Below are 19,908 nucleotides of genomic sequence, written 5' to 3'. Positions count from 1 at the left end.
TGTAGCCAATGAGATAATAGCCACGTGACTGGTCACATGGCTATTTTGACGTCACGATAGGTCCTGCATCTCTGCTGGCAGTGCAGGTCACCGGGAGGATTAAGCGATCATCGGATGGAATAGCGGCAGGAGACAGAGTGCAGAAGGGATCGCGGGGACTGGTAAGTGTTATGGCAATGTTTATTAACTGTTTGTGTACATTTATAATGCATTTTTATGTGTTTGTGATTGCCTCCCATTATAGCCTATACGTTCGAGTTCGGTTCGTCGAACGTTCGACGAGCCGAACTCGAACGGGACCCCCGTTCGGCGAACCGGCCTCGAGCCGAACCGGGACCGGTTCGCTCATCTCTAGTAACTAGCTGAATTACGTATGCAGCTCAAGATCTTTGTTGTACAACTTTAGTTCAAAGGGAATTAAGTGTTTTTATTTTTTCTCCATTGGGTGTCTGGGTTTTGTAAGCTGCAAATCTATATTTAACTGATGGATCAGTTTGTTGGTGCTTCTGAAAGACATGCTTTCTTGTAAGTTCAGATGATACCTTTGGGCTTTCAAGACTTTTTGTAAGTTTTAGAAATTGAATGGTTTAAGTATTTCAATTATGGAAAGGCGTTTTGGCTGGTACTACAGCTAATCTTTCTTCTCCTAATGGCAGCTTTCACATGTTAATTCTTTAAACTGTAGATCAGGGGGTTCAGTATAGGGACGACAGCTGCATTAAACAATGAGAAATATTTACTGTAACCTAAATTGATGGACGAACGTGGCCTCAGATATTGGAAGACAAGAGAACCATAGAGACAGATGACCACTGTGAGGTGCGAGGAGCACGAGTAGAAGGCTTTACGTCTGCCGCTGCTAGAACGTATAGACAAGATGGTGCCAATTATGAAAATATAGGAAATAAATGTAAGGGAAAAGGGGGTACAGCCAGCAACAAATACCCCTACAGTGAGAATATAGAGCTGAAGAAAAGATGTGTCACTGCACGATAACTTCATGATCGGCACAATGTCACAGAAGAAATGGTCTATCTTGTTGGATTCATAACATGTTAATCTAAAGATCCCTATAAGAATGGGCATGCATTCAAGAAAACCAAAAACCTAAGACAAAGAGGCCAAAAGGGCACAAAGCTTAGAGCCCATGACAAGATGATAATATAAAGGGTTACAGATAGCAACATAGCGATCATAACCCATAGCTGTCAAGACCAAAAGTTCATCACTAGTTAACGACAAAAAAGTAAAAATTTGCACAAGACATCCAAGAACCGAGACAGTGTTATCTCCCGATATGAAAGAAGTAATGATTTTATGAAGAGTGATCGTAGAACAACTAATGTCCAAAATAGACAAGTTGGCCAAGAAAAAGTACATGGGTGTATGGAGATGGTGATCTAGACAAAGGAGGAGGAAGATGGAAAGGTTACCTCTGAGAGTGGTGAGATAAATGAGCAGAACCAGGAGGAAAACAAAAAATTGCAACAACGGCTCATCTGAGATCCCAGTGATGATACAAGAGATCGTTGTGTTCACATTTTTATGATCCATATAACTTAAAATATCTGTTCATAAGACAAAATTGAAGATCTGACCCTGTGATACAATGTTCAGTGTCAGTGTGCAGCTTGTATTAGTATAAATTTGGTGCCCTCTAAATAACTCAACACACAGCCATTAATGTCAAAACTCCTGGCAACAAAAGTGATACATCTTTAAGGGAATAATGGCCAAATTGTGCTCAATTAGCCATTTTCCCTCCCCTGTGTCATGTCACTGATTAGTGTTACAAGGTCGTAGGTGTGAATGGGGGGCAGGGGTGTTACATTTCGTGTTATCACTCACACACTCTCTCTTACTGGCCACGGGAAGTTCAACATGGCTCCTCAAGGCCAATTCTGAAGATCTAAAAATGGTATTGTTGCACTATATAAAGATGGCCGAACCTATAAAAAGATTGCAACACCCTGAAACTGAGCTGCAGCAGGGTGACCAAGACCATACAGTGGTTTAGATAGATAGGTTCCACTCAAAACAGGCCTCACTATGGTCGACCAAAGGATTTGAGAGCACGTGTTCAGTATTATATCCAGCGGTTGTCTATCAAAATGGATGAATGAGAGCTACCAACATTGCTGCAGAGGTTACAGGGGTGGGCGTCTGCCTGTCACTATTCAGACGATACACTACACACTACAGAGGTTACAGTGGTGGGGGTCTGCCTGTCACTGCTCAGACGATACACCATACACTACAGAGGTTACAGTGGTGGGGGGGTTAATATTTCACTGCGCAGACCATATGCTACACACTGCATCACATTGGTCTGCATGGCTGTCTTTCCAGAAGAAAGCCTCTTCTAAAGATGATGCACAAAAAAGCCCACTAACAATTTGCTGAAAACAAGCAGACATGGATTACTGGAACCATCCTGTGGTTTGATGAGACCAAGATAAACTTATTCTGTTCAGATAGTGTCAAGTATGTGTGTGGCGGCAACTAGGTGAGGAAGACAAAGACAAGTGTCTTACCTGCAGTCAAGCATGGTGGTGGGAGTGTTATGGTTTGGGGCTGTGAGTGCTGCCGGCTGTGGGGAGCTACAGGTCATTGAGGGAACTATGAATGCCAACATGTACTGTGACATACTGAAGCAAAGCAGGATCCCCTCCCTTAATATTCCAACATGATACCAACCCCAAACACCTCCAAGGCGACCACTGCCTTGCTAAAGAAACTTAGGATAAAGGTGCTGGAGTGGCCAAGTATCTCCAGACCTAAAGCCTGTTGAGCATCTGTGAAGCCTCCTCAAACAGAAGGTGGAGGAGCGCAAGGTCGGCAACATCCACCAGCTCCATGATGTCATCATGGGCAATGGAAGAGGATCCAGCGGCTCCTATGGAGCTCTAGAGACCTGCATGCCCAAGAGAGTTAAGGCAGTGCTTGAAAATAATGGTGGCCACACAAAATATTGACACATGAGCCATGTTGAGCTTCCAGTGACCAGTATGAAAGAGTGTGTGAGTGATAACACCGAATGTAACACCCCTGCTCCCCATTCACACCTGAGACCTTGCAACACTAATCAGTGGCATGACACTGGGAAGGGAAAATGTCTAATTGGGAACAATTTGGCCATTTTTTACTTTGGGGTGTACTCACTTTTGCTGCCAGTGGTTTACACATTAATGGCTGTGGGTTGAGTTATTTAGAGGGTACCAAATTTACCCTGTTATACAAGCTGCACACTGACACTGTACATTGTATCACAGGGTCAGATCCTCAGTGCTGTCCCACGGAAAGATATTATGGAATACTTACAAAAATGTGAAATACTGTAGCTCTGTCTGCAGCAAAAAAAAAAGAAGGTCTTAGAATATAGTGATAAAAAAGTGTTAGAAATAAAAGCATAAATATATAATATAAAATAAAGTCTCAGAATATGGTGACTAAAATATATTTTTTTACTTATTATTATTCAAAGTGACTTTTTTTTTGCAAATGAAGAACAACATATAAAAAGAGTATAAGTTTAGTTTTGTCAAAATTGTATTAATCCATAAAATAAAAATACCATGTCAAATATGCAAAATAATGAATATATACTTTACATATAGAGTTTTGTTTAAAATGGAAGTGCCTCTTACAATTCGGATATGGCTTACCGGGGCAGCGGTGGTGGAGTGGGGTCATAGGAGGCTGGGTTGGCGATACTGATGGCTCCGAGGAGCAGTGGAGTGGCTCAGGAGGGTCACAAGATGAGATGTCTTGGTTGCGGGTGCTTTGATCTGACTGAGCCGCAGCACCTCCTCCTCTGAGCCCACAGCATCGCTGACCCTGCCTCCTGTGACCTTTCTGAGCCACTGCACCAACGCCGCTCCCCTCTGTGAGCATTAGGATTAAGACGCACTAGGATTATAAGATCGACCCTCATTTTAACACTACATTTTTTTTCTTATTTTCCTCTTCTAAATGTGGGGTACGTCTTATAATCCAGTGTGAGTTGATAGACACGGCGCTTCTGGGGGGTGCTCAAGTAGGGTCCAAAACCGTCTCAAGTAGATGTAGAAACTTGGCACTCTAGATAAATGTGAATAGTGACTTTTTATTGAGAATAATTTGTAAGACCAGCACAAGCACAGACGTTTCGGTCAAAGACCTTCATCAATGTGCGTGCAGGGGGTCCTCAGAAGGTATAGCAATTTGGCAACTGGCTTAGTCAGGTATGACGCGGTGTCCACCGCTGTCTATGTGGCACCCTGAGGACCCCCTGCACACACACTGATGAATGTCTTTGACCGAAACGTCTGTGCTTGTGCTGGTCTTACAAGTTATTCTCAATAAAAGACCACTATTCACATTTATCTTGAGTGCCAAGTTTCTACATCTACTTGAGACGGTTTTGGACCCTACTTTTTGGACCCTACTTGAGCACCAAGACCGAAACGTCTGTGCTTGTGCTGATCCTACAAGTTCTTCTCAATAAAAGACCACTATTCACATTTATCTTATAATCCAGTGTGTCTTATAAACAAAAAAATAAGGTTCTTTTTTGTATTTAAGAGGATCAAAGTTGTAAAAGTTTAAACTTAGTTATAAAAAGTACACTGCTCCAAAAATTTAAAAAAATGACAAAATAATTAAAAAAAAACCAAAACTCGACAATGTATTTCAGGCACTCAGATAAACTATAAAATTTATGTCTGTTAAAAATTCATGGACTGATTACAGTAGCAGAAAGCTGAGTTATGAATACAACTTTGGGCTAAGGATCTAAAAGGGGCTTTCTAAAAATGGAATAACTTTCAGCAAGCAGCGCTGATTGATGAATGCTAACAATGTGTAACATACACACTGTTAGGATTTGGATTTGGTTCTGGAAGCTAGTTCGAGCAATTTGCGAACTTGTGGTTAGAAGCCGACTAGATTTCATCAGCTTCTCTCAATAGGGCATTGAAGACAGTAAATGTGGATCTAGTCGGCATTTGACCATTTAACAGAATACAGAGAGAAGCGGATAGGAATCTAGTCTGCATGGGATGAAAAATATTTACATTTCCCAAAAACATCTAAAAAAAAACCCCCAAATCATAAAAGTGTCTATATTACACACAGTTAGGGCGGCTTTGCACATTGCGACATTGCACGTGCGATGTCGATGGGGTCAAATTGAAAGTGATGCACATCCGGCGTCGCAGTCGATATCGCAACGTGTAAAACCTTTTTGATACGATGAACGAGCGCAAAAGCGTCGTTATCGTATCATCGCTGCAGCCTCCGACATTTCCATAATGCCGGTGCAGCGACAGGTGCGATGTTGTTCCTCGCTCCTGCGGCAGCACACATCGCTGTGTGTGAAGCCGCAGGAGCGAGGAACTTCACCTTACCTGCCGCCGGCTGCAATGAGAAGGACGGAGGTGGGCGGGATGTTTACATCCTGCTCATCTCCGCCCCTCCACTTCAATTGGCCGCCTGCCGTGTGACATCGCTGTGACGCCGCACGACCCGCCCCCTTAGGAAGGAGGCGGGTCGCCGGCCAGAGGGACGTCGCACGGCAGGTACAGTTAGGTCCAGAAATATTTGGACAGTGACACAAGTTTTGTTATTTTAGCTGTTTACAAAAACATGTTCAGAAATACAATTATATATATAATATGGGCTGAAAGTGCACACTCCCAGCTGCAATATGAGAGTTTTCACATCCAAATCGGAGAAAGGGTTTAGGAATCATAGCTCTATAATGCATAGGCTCCTCTTTTTCAAGGGACCAAAAGTAATTGGACAAGGGACTCTAAGGGCTGCAATTAACTCTGAAGGTGTCTCCCTCGTTAACCTGTAATCAATGAAGTAGTTAAAAGGTCTGGGGTTGATTACAGGTGTGTGGTTTTGCATTTGGAAGCTGTTGCTGTGACCAGACAACATGAGGTCTAAGGAACTCTCAATTGAGGTGAAGCAGAACATCCTGAGGCTGAAAAAAAAGAAAAAATCCATCAGAGAGATAGCAGACATGCTTGGAGTAGCAAAATCAACAGTCGGGTACATTCTGAGAAAAAAGGAATTGACTGGTGAGCTTGGGAACTCAAAAAGGCCTGGGCGTCCACGGATGACAACAGTGGTGGATGATCGCCGCATACTTTCTTTGGTGAAGAAGAACCCGTTCACAACATCAACTGAAGTCCAGAACACTCTCAGTGAAGTAGGTGTATCTGTCTCTAAGTCAACAGTAAAGTGAAGACTGCATGAAAGTAAATACAAAGGGTTCACATCTAGATGCAAACCATTCATCAATTCCAAAAATAGACAGGCCAGAGTTAAATTTGCTGAAAAACACCTCATGAAGCCAGCTCAGTTCTGGAAAAGTATTCTATGGACAGATGAGACCAAGATCAACCTGTACCAGAATGATGGGAAGAAAAAAGTTTGGAGAAGAAAGGGAACGGCACATGATCCAAGGCACACCACATCCTCTGTAAAACATGGTGGAGGCAACGTGATGGCATGGGCATGCATGGCTTTCAATGGCACTGGGTCACTTGTGTTTATTGATGACATAACAGCAGACAAGAGTAGCCGGATGAATTCTGAAGTGTACCGGGATATACTTTCAGCCCAGATTCAGCCAAATGCCGCAAAGTTGATCGGACGGCGCTTCATAGTACAGATGGACAATGACCCCAAGCATACAGCCAAAGCTACCCAGGAGTTCATGAGTGCAAAAAAGTGGAACGTTCTGCAATGGCCAAGTCAATCACCAGATCTTAACCCAATTGAGCATGCATTTCACTTGCTCAAATCCAGGCTTAAGACGGAAAGACCCACAAACAAGCAAGACCTGAAGGCTGCGGCTGTAAAGGCCTGGCAAAGCATTAAGAAGGAGGAAACCCAGCGTTTGGTGATGTCCATGGGTTCCAGACTTAAGGCAGTGATTGCCTCCAAAGGATTCGCAACAAAATATTGAAAATAAAAATATTTTGTTTGGGTTTGGTTTATTTGTCCAATTACTTTTGACCTCCTAAAATGTGGAGTGTTTGTAAAGAAATGTGTACAATTCCTACAATTTCTATCAGATATTTTTGTTCAAACCTTCAAATTAAACGTTACAATCTGCACTTGAATTCTGTTGTAGAGGTTTCATTTCAAATCCAATGTGGTGGCATGCAGAGCCCAACTCGCGAAAATTGTGTCACTGTCCAAATATTTCTGGACCTAACTGTATGTGCGTGTGAAACTGCCGTAGCGATAATAATCGCTACGGCAGCTTTCACTAGTTATTGCATGTGCGACGGGGGCGGGACTATCGCTGCAGCATCGGTAACACATTGTTACCGATGTCGCAGCGTGCAAAGCCCGCCTTAGTATTCGACAATCTGAACTGCTTGCTAAAACTTTTTCCTGGTTGTAAAACCCAGTTAAGTTCTTCCAAGAAGTTGTTTGAGATAATTATCCGTAGAGTGCCTGGAATAACAATTATAAAGATGGGGACTGAGCTACACCAGATACAACCAATGAACAACATCCTCAGATAATATTGTTAAGCTTTTTATAAAGTTAAGGTATAAAAATAATGGATTCTACATAACAATTATGGCTTTGCAATTTGGTTGACATGAGTAAATCCATTTTTTCTTCTAAAAGCGGCTTTCACATCTTTATTTTTTAAGCTGTAGATCAGGGGGTTCAGTATAGGGACGGCAGCTATATTAAACAATGAGAAATATTTACTGGAACCTAAATTGATGGATGAAGTTGGCCTCAAATATTGGAAGACAAGAGAACCATAGAGACAGACCACCACTGTGAGGTGCGAGGAGCACGTGTAGAAGGCTTTACGTCTGCCGATGCTGGAACGTATAGACAAGATGGTGCCAATTATGAAGATGTAAGAGATGAATGTAAGGGTAAATGGGGTTAAACCACCAAGGAACACCCCTTCACTAAAAATATAAAATTGAAGAAAAGATGTGTCACTACACGACAACTTCATGACAGGCACTATGTCACAAAAGAAATGGTCTACCTTGTTGGACACAAAACATGTTAATTTATAGATCCCCATAAAAAGGGGTATGCCCTCAAGTAAACCAATAGCCCAACATAAAGAGGCCAGAAACGTACAAAGTTTAGAATTCATGATGAGATGATAACGTAAAGGGTTACAGATCGCAACGTAGCGATCATAACTCATAGCTGTTAAGACCAAAAGTTCATCACTAGTCAACGACAAAAAGGCAAAAATTTGCACAGCACATTCAACAACCAGGACAGAATTATCTCCCGATACAAAAGAAGTAAGAATTTTATGAAGAGTGATCGTAGAACAACTAATGTCCAAAAGAGACAAGTTGGCCAAGAAAAAGTACATGGGTGTATGGAGATGGTGATCTAGACAAATAAGGAGGAAGATGGTTGTATTTCCTCCGAGAGTGATGAGATAAATGAGGAGAACCAAGAGGAAAACAAAAAATTGCAACAAAGGCTCATCTGAGATCCCGGTAATGATAAAAGAGGTTGTCGTGCTCCCATTTTTATGATCCATTACATTTTTCAAAGTTTCAAGTTATCAGTAAAATGGATTTAAATAATATGATTTTGTTTAAATAATAAGAGTATTTCCTTAAGGTTTTCATTACAAATTAAGGATTGTACGGGATTCTCTACAACTCTTCACGCTGGTTACAGTAAAATCCTTCCTGCAGTGAAATATGATGCATGAAAATGATTTATTTAGTAAACTATACCAATAGTGAGAATAACAGGGACGTGTCACTTATTCTCCATGAACAGATGAAGCATGATAGTGAGAGAAGCAGGGGATTAAATAGAAAAATAGCAGCACTTTCAAGGTTTCCCTTGGGTCAATAAAAGCCAATGGGATAAGAAAAATCATGATAGGAAACCCAATGGACCCAGAAATTTAGCTTTTCCTTAGAAAGTGTAAATATAGTTTCTTATTACAGGCGTGATTATAATTATATACTGATTAATATATTTTTCCCAATAGATGACAGCATGTTGCTTTAGACACTATTTACCCCTACCTTGATGACTTTGGGAAGTGTCTAGAAAGTGGGCAAAGTCTAATTGAAAAGTCTTTCAGTAGTGCAAGAAAAGATTTGTGAATTGTGTTTAATTGATTATAATCGCATTTGGCTTGGCAGCAGCTACCTGGCATTGGTTGATAAATTTCCTTTTACTATCCATTTTTATTGCTAAGTGATTTCATTGTTTGTAGCGGATTCTAGTTGCTAGTTGCTTTACGTCTTTGGAGAAGTTGTTGTGGTCCTGGTTTAATGGGGGGTGGGGGGAAGCATCTGCTCAGAAAACTGGTTCCCATTATGTTCATAATATTAGCAAACACAGAAGTGGAGAACGTACAAGAAACAAGCAAAATGGTAACAATGTTTTGAACTTTTAATTTTCAGGCTCCAAATCTCGCCATCTACTACATCATTGAGCGTAATACAACCTTCAGTTTATAGACAATCATCTTGGCTATCTCATATTTATATAAATTTGACTTGCAACTATTTAGCATATGATTAGTTATCAGATTCTTGTTATTGTTCTGTCCCCACTTAAAGGTGATTGAAGGTGCATAGCTGTGAGAAGGCGTAAGCATCTTACCTTCGTTTTCCAAAAGGTGAGGCAGACATGACCAGAGCGCTTCAGAGTTGATGGATGAAACATGCACACGCTGAGATGAACAACGGTGGTTTATTTCTCCATAAAACATGCCCAGTTACAGAAAACCGAGTTCTTGGTGTTGTGGTATTCTAGTGATGTTGTTTCTGATGCCACTAAGGTCAGAAGACTTTGCTTCTAGCAGCTCAAATAAAGGGTGTGATTCTCACGATCTCTGACTGGGAACTGAACATGGATGCCAGGATGTGATGTAAAAGGAGCAGCAGACACTCCCATGGGCTGGACGAAAAGAAACAGAGGAGCCGAAAGGTCTGACCAGTAGATGGCAGAAGAAGACAAGCATGAAAAACATTAAATAACAGTAGATATGCCATTGCAGGTAACAGTTTTAAATAAAACAAGTAGGAACAGCACAGTCATGTTACTGCATAATTCCTGTTTTGCTCCTGGTTATTGAAAAGCCCGGCATGCAGAACAACTTACTTTAGTGGACAGGTTTAGAGGGATGTTGAGATCTGGGTGCAACAGTGGATTTAATTGCCTGATATAATCAAGATATAAATGGAGCACTATATTGATATGCAGTACAGCGTCATAGGATATAAAATATGGATATTATTGTTATTTTACAGTTATATATACAACTTGGGAATATATGAATATATACACTGACAAGCAAAAGAGTAATGATATTTCGGACTTTTGACTTTCAGGCTGTATATCTCAACATCCACTACTGCTTTGAGCATGAGACGACCTTCATTTTATAGACAATCATCTTGTAAATATAAATTTGTCTTGCAGCTATTTAGAATATGATTAGTTATACAGATTTTTTTCATGTCACCACATTGTTACTGTTTTGCTCCTAAAATTTGTATTATTTTGTTGATATTTTGTAAATCCACCTTTCGCTTTAAACACAGCCTGAATTGTTCCAGGCATGCTCTCAATTAAAATCAACCATGTCTCCACCGAAATCTGATCTCATGTCCTCTTCTACATGTTCCCAATGTTGGTGAATACCGATCGGCTCACTTTCTTATGTATATAGCTTTTTCTTCACTTCTACCTACAAGGTGTTCAATTGGGAACTGGAGGGCCAATCCAGCACCTCAAGTTCATTGTCATTGAACCATTTCTTATCTAAGCTCAAGATATACGTTGGGTTGTTGTCCTTCTGGAACTCTATGTTGTCATTTTCATACCGACAGTACTCGAGTAAGTGAAGTAATTCATCTTGTACAACACTCACATATAGCTCAGCATTGAGACCACCATCGATCTTGGTCAAGTATTCAATGCCTTTGGCTGTGAAACAACCCCATATTATCATATTTCCTCCACCCAACTTTAATATTTCTTTAATTTCTTGATTTCATAGTCCCTTTTCCACTTGCTTCTTTCAGACCCATATGCACGTATCAGTATATTGACTTTCGTACCCTCGCTCCAAGTCACCCATTTCCAATCTTCTACTGTCCACTTTTGTACTTTCTTGCAAACACGAGCAGATGCTTCTTATGGCAAGATTGAAGTCTTCACCTTTTCAGGGGTGACCATTTCAGACTTGGTAACGTTCGCTGCACATTGCATGCAGGGACGTCAATGATCTCACTATTATGACGCATATGACCTACTTCCACTGCCATGTTTGTCACTCCAGAACTAATAGACCTTGAGATGAGCTGACTTGTTGACTCAGATATTTTACCTGGACGTCACATCTTGTCTTTTGCAACGGATTTACAGACTACAATTCGAATTCTTCCAACTTTCATGGCATTCCTTCAAGGTGTTTGATAAGAGCATGAACAATTCTCTGCTAGATGTCAAGACTTTTGTTTCACTTTGGAAAGATAGGACAATGAATGTGAAATACTGGTCTACCTTAAGGTGGTGTCACACACAGCGACAACGACGTCGCTGCTACGTCACCATTTTCTGTGACGTTGCAGCGACGTCCCGTCGCTGTCGCTGTGTGTGACATCCAGCAACGAGCTGGCCCCTACTGTGAGGTCGCCGCTCGTTTCTGAATGTCCAGCTTCATTTTTTGGTCGTTGCTCTCCCGCTGTGATGCACAGATCGCTGTGTGTGACAGCGAGAGAGCGACGAAATGAAGCGAGCAGGGAGCAGGAGCCGGCATCTGGCAGCTGCGGTAAGCTGTAACAAAGGTAAACATCGGGTAACCAAGGTGGTTACCCGATATTTACCTTCGTTACCAGCCTCCGCCGCTCTTGCTGCCAGCGCCGGCTCCGGCTCTCTGCACATGTAGCTGCAGTACACATCGTGTAATTAACCTGATGTGTACTGTAGCTAGGAGAGCAGGGAGCCAGCGCTCAGTGTGCGAGGCTCCCTGCTCTCTGCACATGTAGCTGCATTACACATCGTGTAATTAACCCGATGTGTGCTGTAGCTAGGAGAGCAGGGAGCCAGCGCTCAGTGTGCGCGGCTCCCTGCTCTCTGCAAATGTTGCAGAACAGCGACGCGTGTCGTTATGATCGCTGCTTCGGCTGCTGTGTTTGACAGCTAAGCAGCGATCATAACAGCGACTTACAAGGTCGCTGCTACGTCACAGAAAATGGTGACGTAACAGCGACGTCGTTGTCGCTGTCGTTTAGTGTGACCCCAGCTTTATGTTGAGCACTATCTTCAGTGAGGCTGCATACATTGATTGGGCACACAATGCTATTATAGCAGTGTATTTGCATACAGTGCCTTGCGAAAGTATTCGGCCCCCTTGAATTTTTCAACCTTTTCTCATATTTGAGGCTTCAAACATAAAGATAAAAATTGTAAATTTTATGGTGAAGAATCAACAAGTGGGACACAGTTGTGAAGTTGAGTGAAATTTATTGATTATTTAAAAATTTTGTAAAAAATAAATAACTAAAAATTGGGGCGTGCAATATTATTCATCCCCTTCACTTTCAGTGCTGCAAACTCACTACAGAAGTTCATTGAGGATCTCTGAATGATCCAATGTTGTCCTAAATGACTGATGATGATAAATATAATCCCCTGTGTGTAATCAAGTCTCCGTATAAATGCACCTGCTCTGTGATAATCTCAGTGTTTTGTTTAAAGCACAGAGAGCATCATGAAGACCAAGGAACACAACAGGCAGGTCAATGATACTGTTGTGGAGAAGTTCAAAGCTGACTTTGGTTACAAAACGATTTCTACCACATTAAACATCCCAAGGAGCACTGTGCAAGCGATCATATTGAAATGGAAGGAGCATCATACCACTGCAAATCTACCAAGACCCAGCCGTCCATCCAAACGTTCATCTCAAACAAGGAGAAGACTGATCAGAATTGCAGCCAATAGGCCCATGATCACTCTGGATGAACTGCAGAGATCTACAGCTGAGGTGGGAGAGTCTGTCCATAGGACAATAATCAGTTGTACCCTGCACAAATCTGGCCTTTATGGAAGAGTGGCAAGAAGAAAGCCCTTTCTCAAAGATATCCATAAAAAGTGTTGTTTAAAATTTGCCACAAGCCACCTGGGAGACACCAAACATGTGGAAGAAGGTACTCAGGTCAGATGAAACCAAAATTGAACTTTTTGGGCACAATGCCAAACGATGTTTGGCGTAAAAGCAGCACAGCTCATCACCCTGAACACACCATCCCCACTGTCAAACATGGTGGTGGCAGCATCATGGTTTGGGCCTGCTTTTCTTCAGCAGGGACAGGAAAGATGGTTAAAATTGATGGGAAGATGGATGGAGCAAAATGCAGGACCATTCTTGAAGAAAACCTGTTGGAGTCTGGAAAAGACCTGAGACTGGGACAGAGATGTGTCTTCCAATAAGACAATGATCCCAGACATAAAGCAAAATCTACAATGGAATGGTTCACAAATAAACGTATCCAGGTGTTAGAATGGCCAAGTCACAGTCCAGACCTGAACCCAATCGAGAATCTGTGGAAAGAGCTGAAAACTGCTGTTCACAAACGCCTCCATCCAACCTCACTCAGCTCCAGCTGTTTACAAAGAAAGAATGGGCAAGAATTTCAGTCTCTCGATGTGCAAAACTGATAGAGACATACCCCAAGAGACTTGTGCTGCAATCGCAGCAAAAGGTGGTGGTACAAAGTATTAACTTAAAGGGGACGAATAATATTGCACGCCCCAATTTTCAGTTTATTATTTTTTTTATAAAAGTTTAAAATAAGCAATAAATATCGTTCAACTTCACAATTGTGTCCCACTTGTTGTTGATTCTTCACCAGAACATTACAATTTTTTATCTTTATGTTTGAAGCCTGAAATGTGGGAAAAGGTTGAAAAATTCAAGGGGCCGAATACTTTCGCAAGGCACTGTATGATGGGATTTGGACTAATTGCCTTAAATCCTTTATGTCCCTTAAAAATAAACCCAGACAACCTAAATAGGCATTTATAGGGCCTACCAGGGCTAGCTGCTGTGGAGCAGGCATGATGTTTGCATCCGTAGGGTGCCAAACTTCATAGTAAGCTAGGGTATGTCGGGGTTATACTAAGAGAAAGCTAGGGATACCCACCCTATTTTTCGTCCATTTGGCAAAATACTAATAACAGACTTTTTATCACTTAAATTATTTTGTATATACTTACCTACCATCCATCTATCAAAGTTTTTAATTAATTTTTAATAAAAAGTATTTTTTAGGCAATATACTTACTTTCTTTTTTATATACTGATGTTATTTATTTTTAGGTGGATCAGGATTAAAATTGTATAAAACACTTTCGGTAATATATTTGTACAATTATATTTATCAGTATACAGAATACACTTGTAATAAGAAAAGACAATTGAGAAAACATTTCCATTACAAGATGTGTCCTTTGGGTTTCTTGGCTTGATGTTCCTCATCCCATCGGCTTTTATTGACCCTAGGGGAAGCCTTAAAATTCTGCTATTTTTTTATGTAAACCCCAGATTCTCTCACTACCATGCTCATGCATCTATGGAGAATAACCCTGACATGTTCCCGTTCTACTCTTCGATAGTATAGTTTGCTGGATATATCATTTAAATATGTCATGTTTCACCAGGGGCCAAAATTTTATTCTAACCAGTGTGAATGGTTGTAGAGAATCTCTAACTACTTAGTACTTTTGTATGTATGAAATAGTAGATAATTCTGAAAATCCTGTCCAATCATTGTTTGCTATTGTAACTATTACTTTGCAGAAATATTGTGTTATTTATGCATGATTGGAAAACATTCGGTAGTTTAAGGCATATTCATGTTTTTTTTCAATCAATTTTAATTTCATATTAAAATTTCTATATATTTTATAAAATGTATAAATTACATGGATCACAAAAATGTGAGCACAATAACTTATTTCTTCATCACCGGGATCTCAGACGAGCCTTTTGTTTTCCTCTTGGTTCTCCTGATTTATCTCATCACTCTCGTAGAAAATATAACCATCTTTCTCCTTATTTGTCTCGATCACCATCTCCATACACCCATGTACTTTTTCTTGGCCAACTTGTCTATTTTGGACATTACTTGTTCTACAATAACTTTTCATAAAATATTTTCTTCTTTCATATCGGGAGATAACATTGTCTCGGTTCTTCAGTGTCGTATGCAAATTATTGTCTTTTTATTAGTCTCTGGTTACGAATTTTTGGTTTTAGCAGTTATGAGATGGTCAGACAACAGGAAAAGTGGCAACAATTGGCACAGACTAAAAATAGTGGAACACCACAACATAGATGTGTGGGACCGGCCCTGTAACAAGGCCTTAACCAACATTACTACCTTCACCAGACAGAGCAAGATAACAGACAGGTATAGACATCTTGCTCTCAGAAGCCTGGCACTACACCATTGCTTAGACTGCACAGTCTGGAACTGAGGTGGCAAAGTCATTGAACATCCACGACTTGTTCACCTTTATGAAAGTTAGGCAGTCTACGCTTTCTGGGGACAGCCAGATGTGCTTATCCATCAATACACCGCCAACATGGCTGAAGACATGTTCTGAAAGAACACTGACTGCCGGGCAGGCCAAAACTTTCAAGGCGTGACTGGCGAGCTCAGTGCACTCTTCCATTTTTGAAGTCCAAAATGCAAAAGGGTCCAATCCCCCCTTAAGGCATCAATATTGAGCTCTAGATACTCCTGCACCATTCTCTCTGGTCGTTCACTGTGTGTTAGTGTGGCGCCCTGGACAAGCCAGGACGTCACAGGAACTACACCAACACACCCCACACCCCGGCTAGGCACACCAAAGTCAAACAAAAATCCTTGTTGCCTTCCTCCAGGAGCTGATGTCCACGCCAGGGGGTGGGCCAGGCGGTTGGTCCCGCCCACCGAGGAGTTCACAGTCCTGGAGGTGGGAAAAGGAGTCAGATTAGTTTTGAGTTTTGGAAAGTGAAGTGGTAGAGGAGCAGTCTGACAGTCCGGGTGTGTGGCCCGGACGGAACAGCAAGGTTGGCAGACGGTGGTGACCGTCTGCAGGAGAGGCTAATCAGAGTGAGCCGTAAGGACCGTGGACGGGCGGTGGCCCGGCGGTACCGGACCGGTGAACAAATAGAAGCCAGCACCATCCGGCAGGGCTTACGGACCCCGACAAGGCTAGGAGTCACCGTTGAAATTGTCAAATCCGTTAGTGAAGGGAACCTCTGGGGTTTCCCAGCAGCCAGGACCCGATTGAAGGCGACAGCTCAAACCGTAAAGGGAAACACAGTCACCGCCAAGGCTACAGTTCCCAGGGCCAGAGCCTGCGGGCAAAAGGGGCTCCTTCAGCACCCATCCAAGCTGGGGAGCGGGTTACCGGTGGGAACCCATTGGAACCATACACACTACACAGGTGCAGGGAAAGGCAGTCACCATCAACCTGCCGGGAGGAGAAACACTGCAGCCGTCTGTGGGACCCATCCATCCAGCCGTTTGTTTTACCGGAGACTTTGCATTCATCATTGGCTGAGTGAGTACTACCGTGCCGTGCGGCACAGCGCTGCCCCCGTGACCCTGCACCTCGCCAGGCCCCGTAACCCACCAGCCATCAATCCCTACCCCTCACCGGGCCCCGGGACAACCAAACCCCCTACCCACGGAGGGGAGAAATAACATCCAAGCTGCTCCCTGTCACCGCTCCCGGGATCCCCGTCCAGAGCAGCGGTGGTGTCACCAAACTCACCACAACCGTGGGTGGCGTCACGGACAATATCCCTAAACCACAAACATTCCCCCCTTTTCACTCACGGGCGAGGAACGCCGTCGAGTCCCCGGGATACGGCCCACCGCTCGAGCCACCACCGAGCAGCAGCAGCAGCAGTAGCCGGACCCGAGCAGTGGGTGAGCGCAGCGTCCCCTCCTCCACCCGCGACATTAGACTTGTACTCTGTTTTGCTGGTGCAAATGTGTGAAAACCTTAAAGAAATTTCTTCTGCCACTTGAACTGCTGCTGCTAATGTTTCTGCATTGATTATACGATGTTCCCGTGGTGCGATTTCTAGCACTGCCATGCACGCTGTGTGCCTCACTGCTATCTTGTGGAAAACTACTGTTAGGATGGTCTACAAGCTGGTTTTGATACTTCAGCATCCACTCATTCCTTTCCAGGAGGGAAGCATCTTGCTACATTTACTCTTGTACCGTGGATCTAACAGAGCGGCAACCCAGTAGTCAGCACTATTTCTAATCCTAACAACACGGATATCATGTTGCAGATATCCATGTTGGAACAAGAAGGCGCTCATGTGTTGGATGCTTCCATGAGGTCCAAATCCATGTTGTGTTGGTGGCGGGGTAATGCTCAAGCTTGCCTTCTGTATCCCTTCCTACCAACCACGGACAAGAGAGACGGGATCAATATCTTCTTAATCTCCTGAGGTTTCTGTGCCCAGCACCTCTTCCTCCTCCATTTGTTCCTTGGATCATGCACCTTCACTACCAGTTTTTCTGTTACCATAAGCCCACCCCGATCAATGGACTCCACCCTCCAGTGACACCCGCCTGTAAGACGACTGCCTGGACCTTACAGGAAATGGTATCCTTTCCTCATCCTCTTCTCTTCCTCTGGGACCCTCACCTTCTCTCGCAGACTATTGAAAGTGGGCTTCAACATGTAGAAGAAATAGTGATGCTGATGATGGCATCAATAGAGCTAACCATCTTTGTTGCTATTTTAAAACAGTGCAGGCGGGTGCAGAGTTCCTTGATCTGTGCCCACTCCGCAATCCTGATTTTCCCCACATCTGCACTGCATAGTCCCATGCTATGACTCATGGTATAGTGCACCAAGGCTTGCTGCTGCTGCCAAAGTCACTGCAACATGTACAGAGTGGAATTCCATGTCGGCACATTGCATATCAACCGGCTAACCCTACAATGCTTCCTTTTTGCTATTATCTGCAAAATTACTTTATTTGGAATTTTGAAACCCTAGGTATTCCTCAAGTATGTCGTTGTTGGTAATAACCAGTTGTTCATATAATTTTTTTGATAGGCATTTTGGTGTAACAATGCTTTTTTGGGGAAAACCACACCTGTACGAAACGGGGGCCTTTCAGGCCCCTGCTATTTTTATCATGTACTCAGCAGTGTTTGTGTCTCAAGTTACTTTATTTATAGTCAGGGTTGCTGGTGGAGGGGCCGGGGGGTGGATCATACCATGTGAGGATGTCTTATGATTTTCGGAGGGAGTGATAAGGCCAATGTGTCGCCCGAGGACCAGGGGGGTACTCAGATCCGGGCCACAGAGTCACTTCTGTGGGTATCACGGTGGCGTGACCCGGTCTGTGATCCCAGGCTCCACAGTATAAAGGGATTTGGTAAGGGAGATTTATATTGTCCGTGACGCCACCCACGGTTGTGGTGATTGGGACACCACCGCTGCTCTGGACGAGGATCCCGGGAGTGATGGTATGGAGCAGCTAGATGTTAGTTCTCCCCTCCGTGGGTAGGGGGTTGGTTGTCCCGGGGCCCGGTGATGGGGTAAGCAGGGAGCAGGGCGCAGTGCTGCAGTGCGGTGCCCGAGGGCACGGGTGTACTCACAAGTAAGTCACACGGAGTCACTGGTAAACTAGGAATTGCCGGTGTCTGCAGCCTTCGGTACGGGGGTGTTAGTGTCCCACACACGGTGCAGCAGCCCTTGTTGTTCTTTCCCTGCAGCCAGGTGCCTTTCTCTCCACTCTCTTCCTCTTTCTCCTCAGCCGGGAACGGGTAATCCACTCCCCTGTAGTGATCCGGGTACCCAGGTACCGAGGGGCCACCGCCCTCCTCCGGCTACCTCTGGCCCCTTCCTCACTACAGCTTGTCCCAGCCCTCTCGGAGCACGCTTCACTATCAGCCTAGGAGCTACAACTCCAGGCTCCTCTTCTGTCTCCTCTCCACACACTCTCTGCTCCAGCCCCTCCCCTCTGCTCTGCTTTTCTCTTACACTGGGGGCTGTGGTTTGTCCTGCTGCACCGGTGTGAGATCAGATTACCAAGGAGGATTAACTCTTTCTGTGACAACGTGGCTGTGCCAGGGCGTCACACACCCCCTTGGTAAAACACGGCCCGTCCTCGGGCCGTCTGGCCACCAACATTTATTAAACTGGGAAAAGAATAAAACATTTTAAACATTTTCACACATGCATTTTCAATCTTCCCACAGCGGGATGTACATTGCTTCAACGTTGCAATAACAGTCGAACACTTTTAATAATAACAGTGTAACGGGTCCTTCAGTCACCCACCCAAACAACCTGGCCTTGGTGCTGCCCCTAAAACCCAGGCAGCACCCCTTGACCCCAGTCCAGGAACGGCTCCAGATTGGTCAACGGGACTGGTACTTCGCTGCCGTTGCGGCCGGGCGGACTGCCGGAGAAGTCGTCATCTCCGTCGCGGCCGGGCGGACTGCCGGGGCCGGTGGCAGGGCGGTGACAAAGGTGAGGCCTGGGGACCCCAGGTCTGGGTCCTCCCCAACAGGCGCTGCGGGCTCCGCTACCGGTAACAGGGGTAATGGGTCGGTGCATCGCTGCGGCGGCCTCTCCAGGAACCAAATGCTGGCAGAGTCCTGGCATCCCTGCCTTTACAGTCCTAGTCACATAAACTGCGGTTCCTTCTTCCTGCTCCCCCTTGGTACTCGGGAGCAGTCCTTCTAGCAACTTTTAGAGTTTTCCTTTCGCTTCCGGTCCTCCGGAGCTTCACTTCCGCCCGCGTTCTCAGGGGGCGGAGCCTCTTTTTTGCGCCCACCGCTTGGGGAAGAAGGCGCTGGGCGGGAGATTTTCGCGCCCAAAAATGGCGGCACAGATGGCGAC

General features: G+C 43.9%; 1 protein-coding gene and 1 pseudogene across 1 annotated transcript; both read right to left on the bottom strand.

Moving 5' to 3' along the window:
• Window positions 1-600: 600 nt before the first annotated feature.
• Window positions 601-1,554, bottom strand: LOC142251779 (olfactory receptor 6C1-like; annotated as a pseudogene).
• A 6,028-nt stretch (window positions 1,555-7,582) lies between these two features.
• Window positions 7,583-8,536, bottom strand: LOC142251778 (olfactory receptor 5V1-like). Its single transcript, XM_075324828.1, has one exon. The coding sequence runs from the start codon at window positions 8,534-8,536 to the stop codon at window positions 7,583-7,585; it is 954 nt and encodes a 317-aa protein (XP_075180943.1).
• Between the last annotated feature and the right edge of the window lie 11,372 nt (window positions 8,537-19,908).

The sequence above is a fragment of the Anomaloglossus baeobatrachus genome, chromosome 9 (assembly GCF_048569485.1).
Source record: "Anomaloglossus baeobatrachus isolate aAnoBae1 chromosome 9, aAnoBae1.hap1, whole genome shotgun sequence".
In the NCBI taxonomy this organism is placed as follows: Eukaryota; Metazoa; Chordata; class Amphibia; order Anura; family Aromobatidae; genus Anomaloglossus; species Anomaloglossus baeobatrachus.
Note: the sequence above shows the minus strand (reverse complement) of the source record. Positions and strands in the feature narration are given on the sequence as shown.

Bases quoted from the DNA above. Each gene is read 5' to 3' on its own strand.
- LOC142251778 (XM_075324828.1), bottom strand. From the start codon at position 8,536: ATGGATCATAAAAATGGGAGCACGACAACCTCTTTTATCATTACCGGG.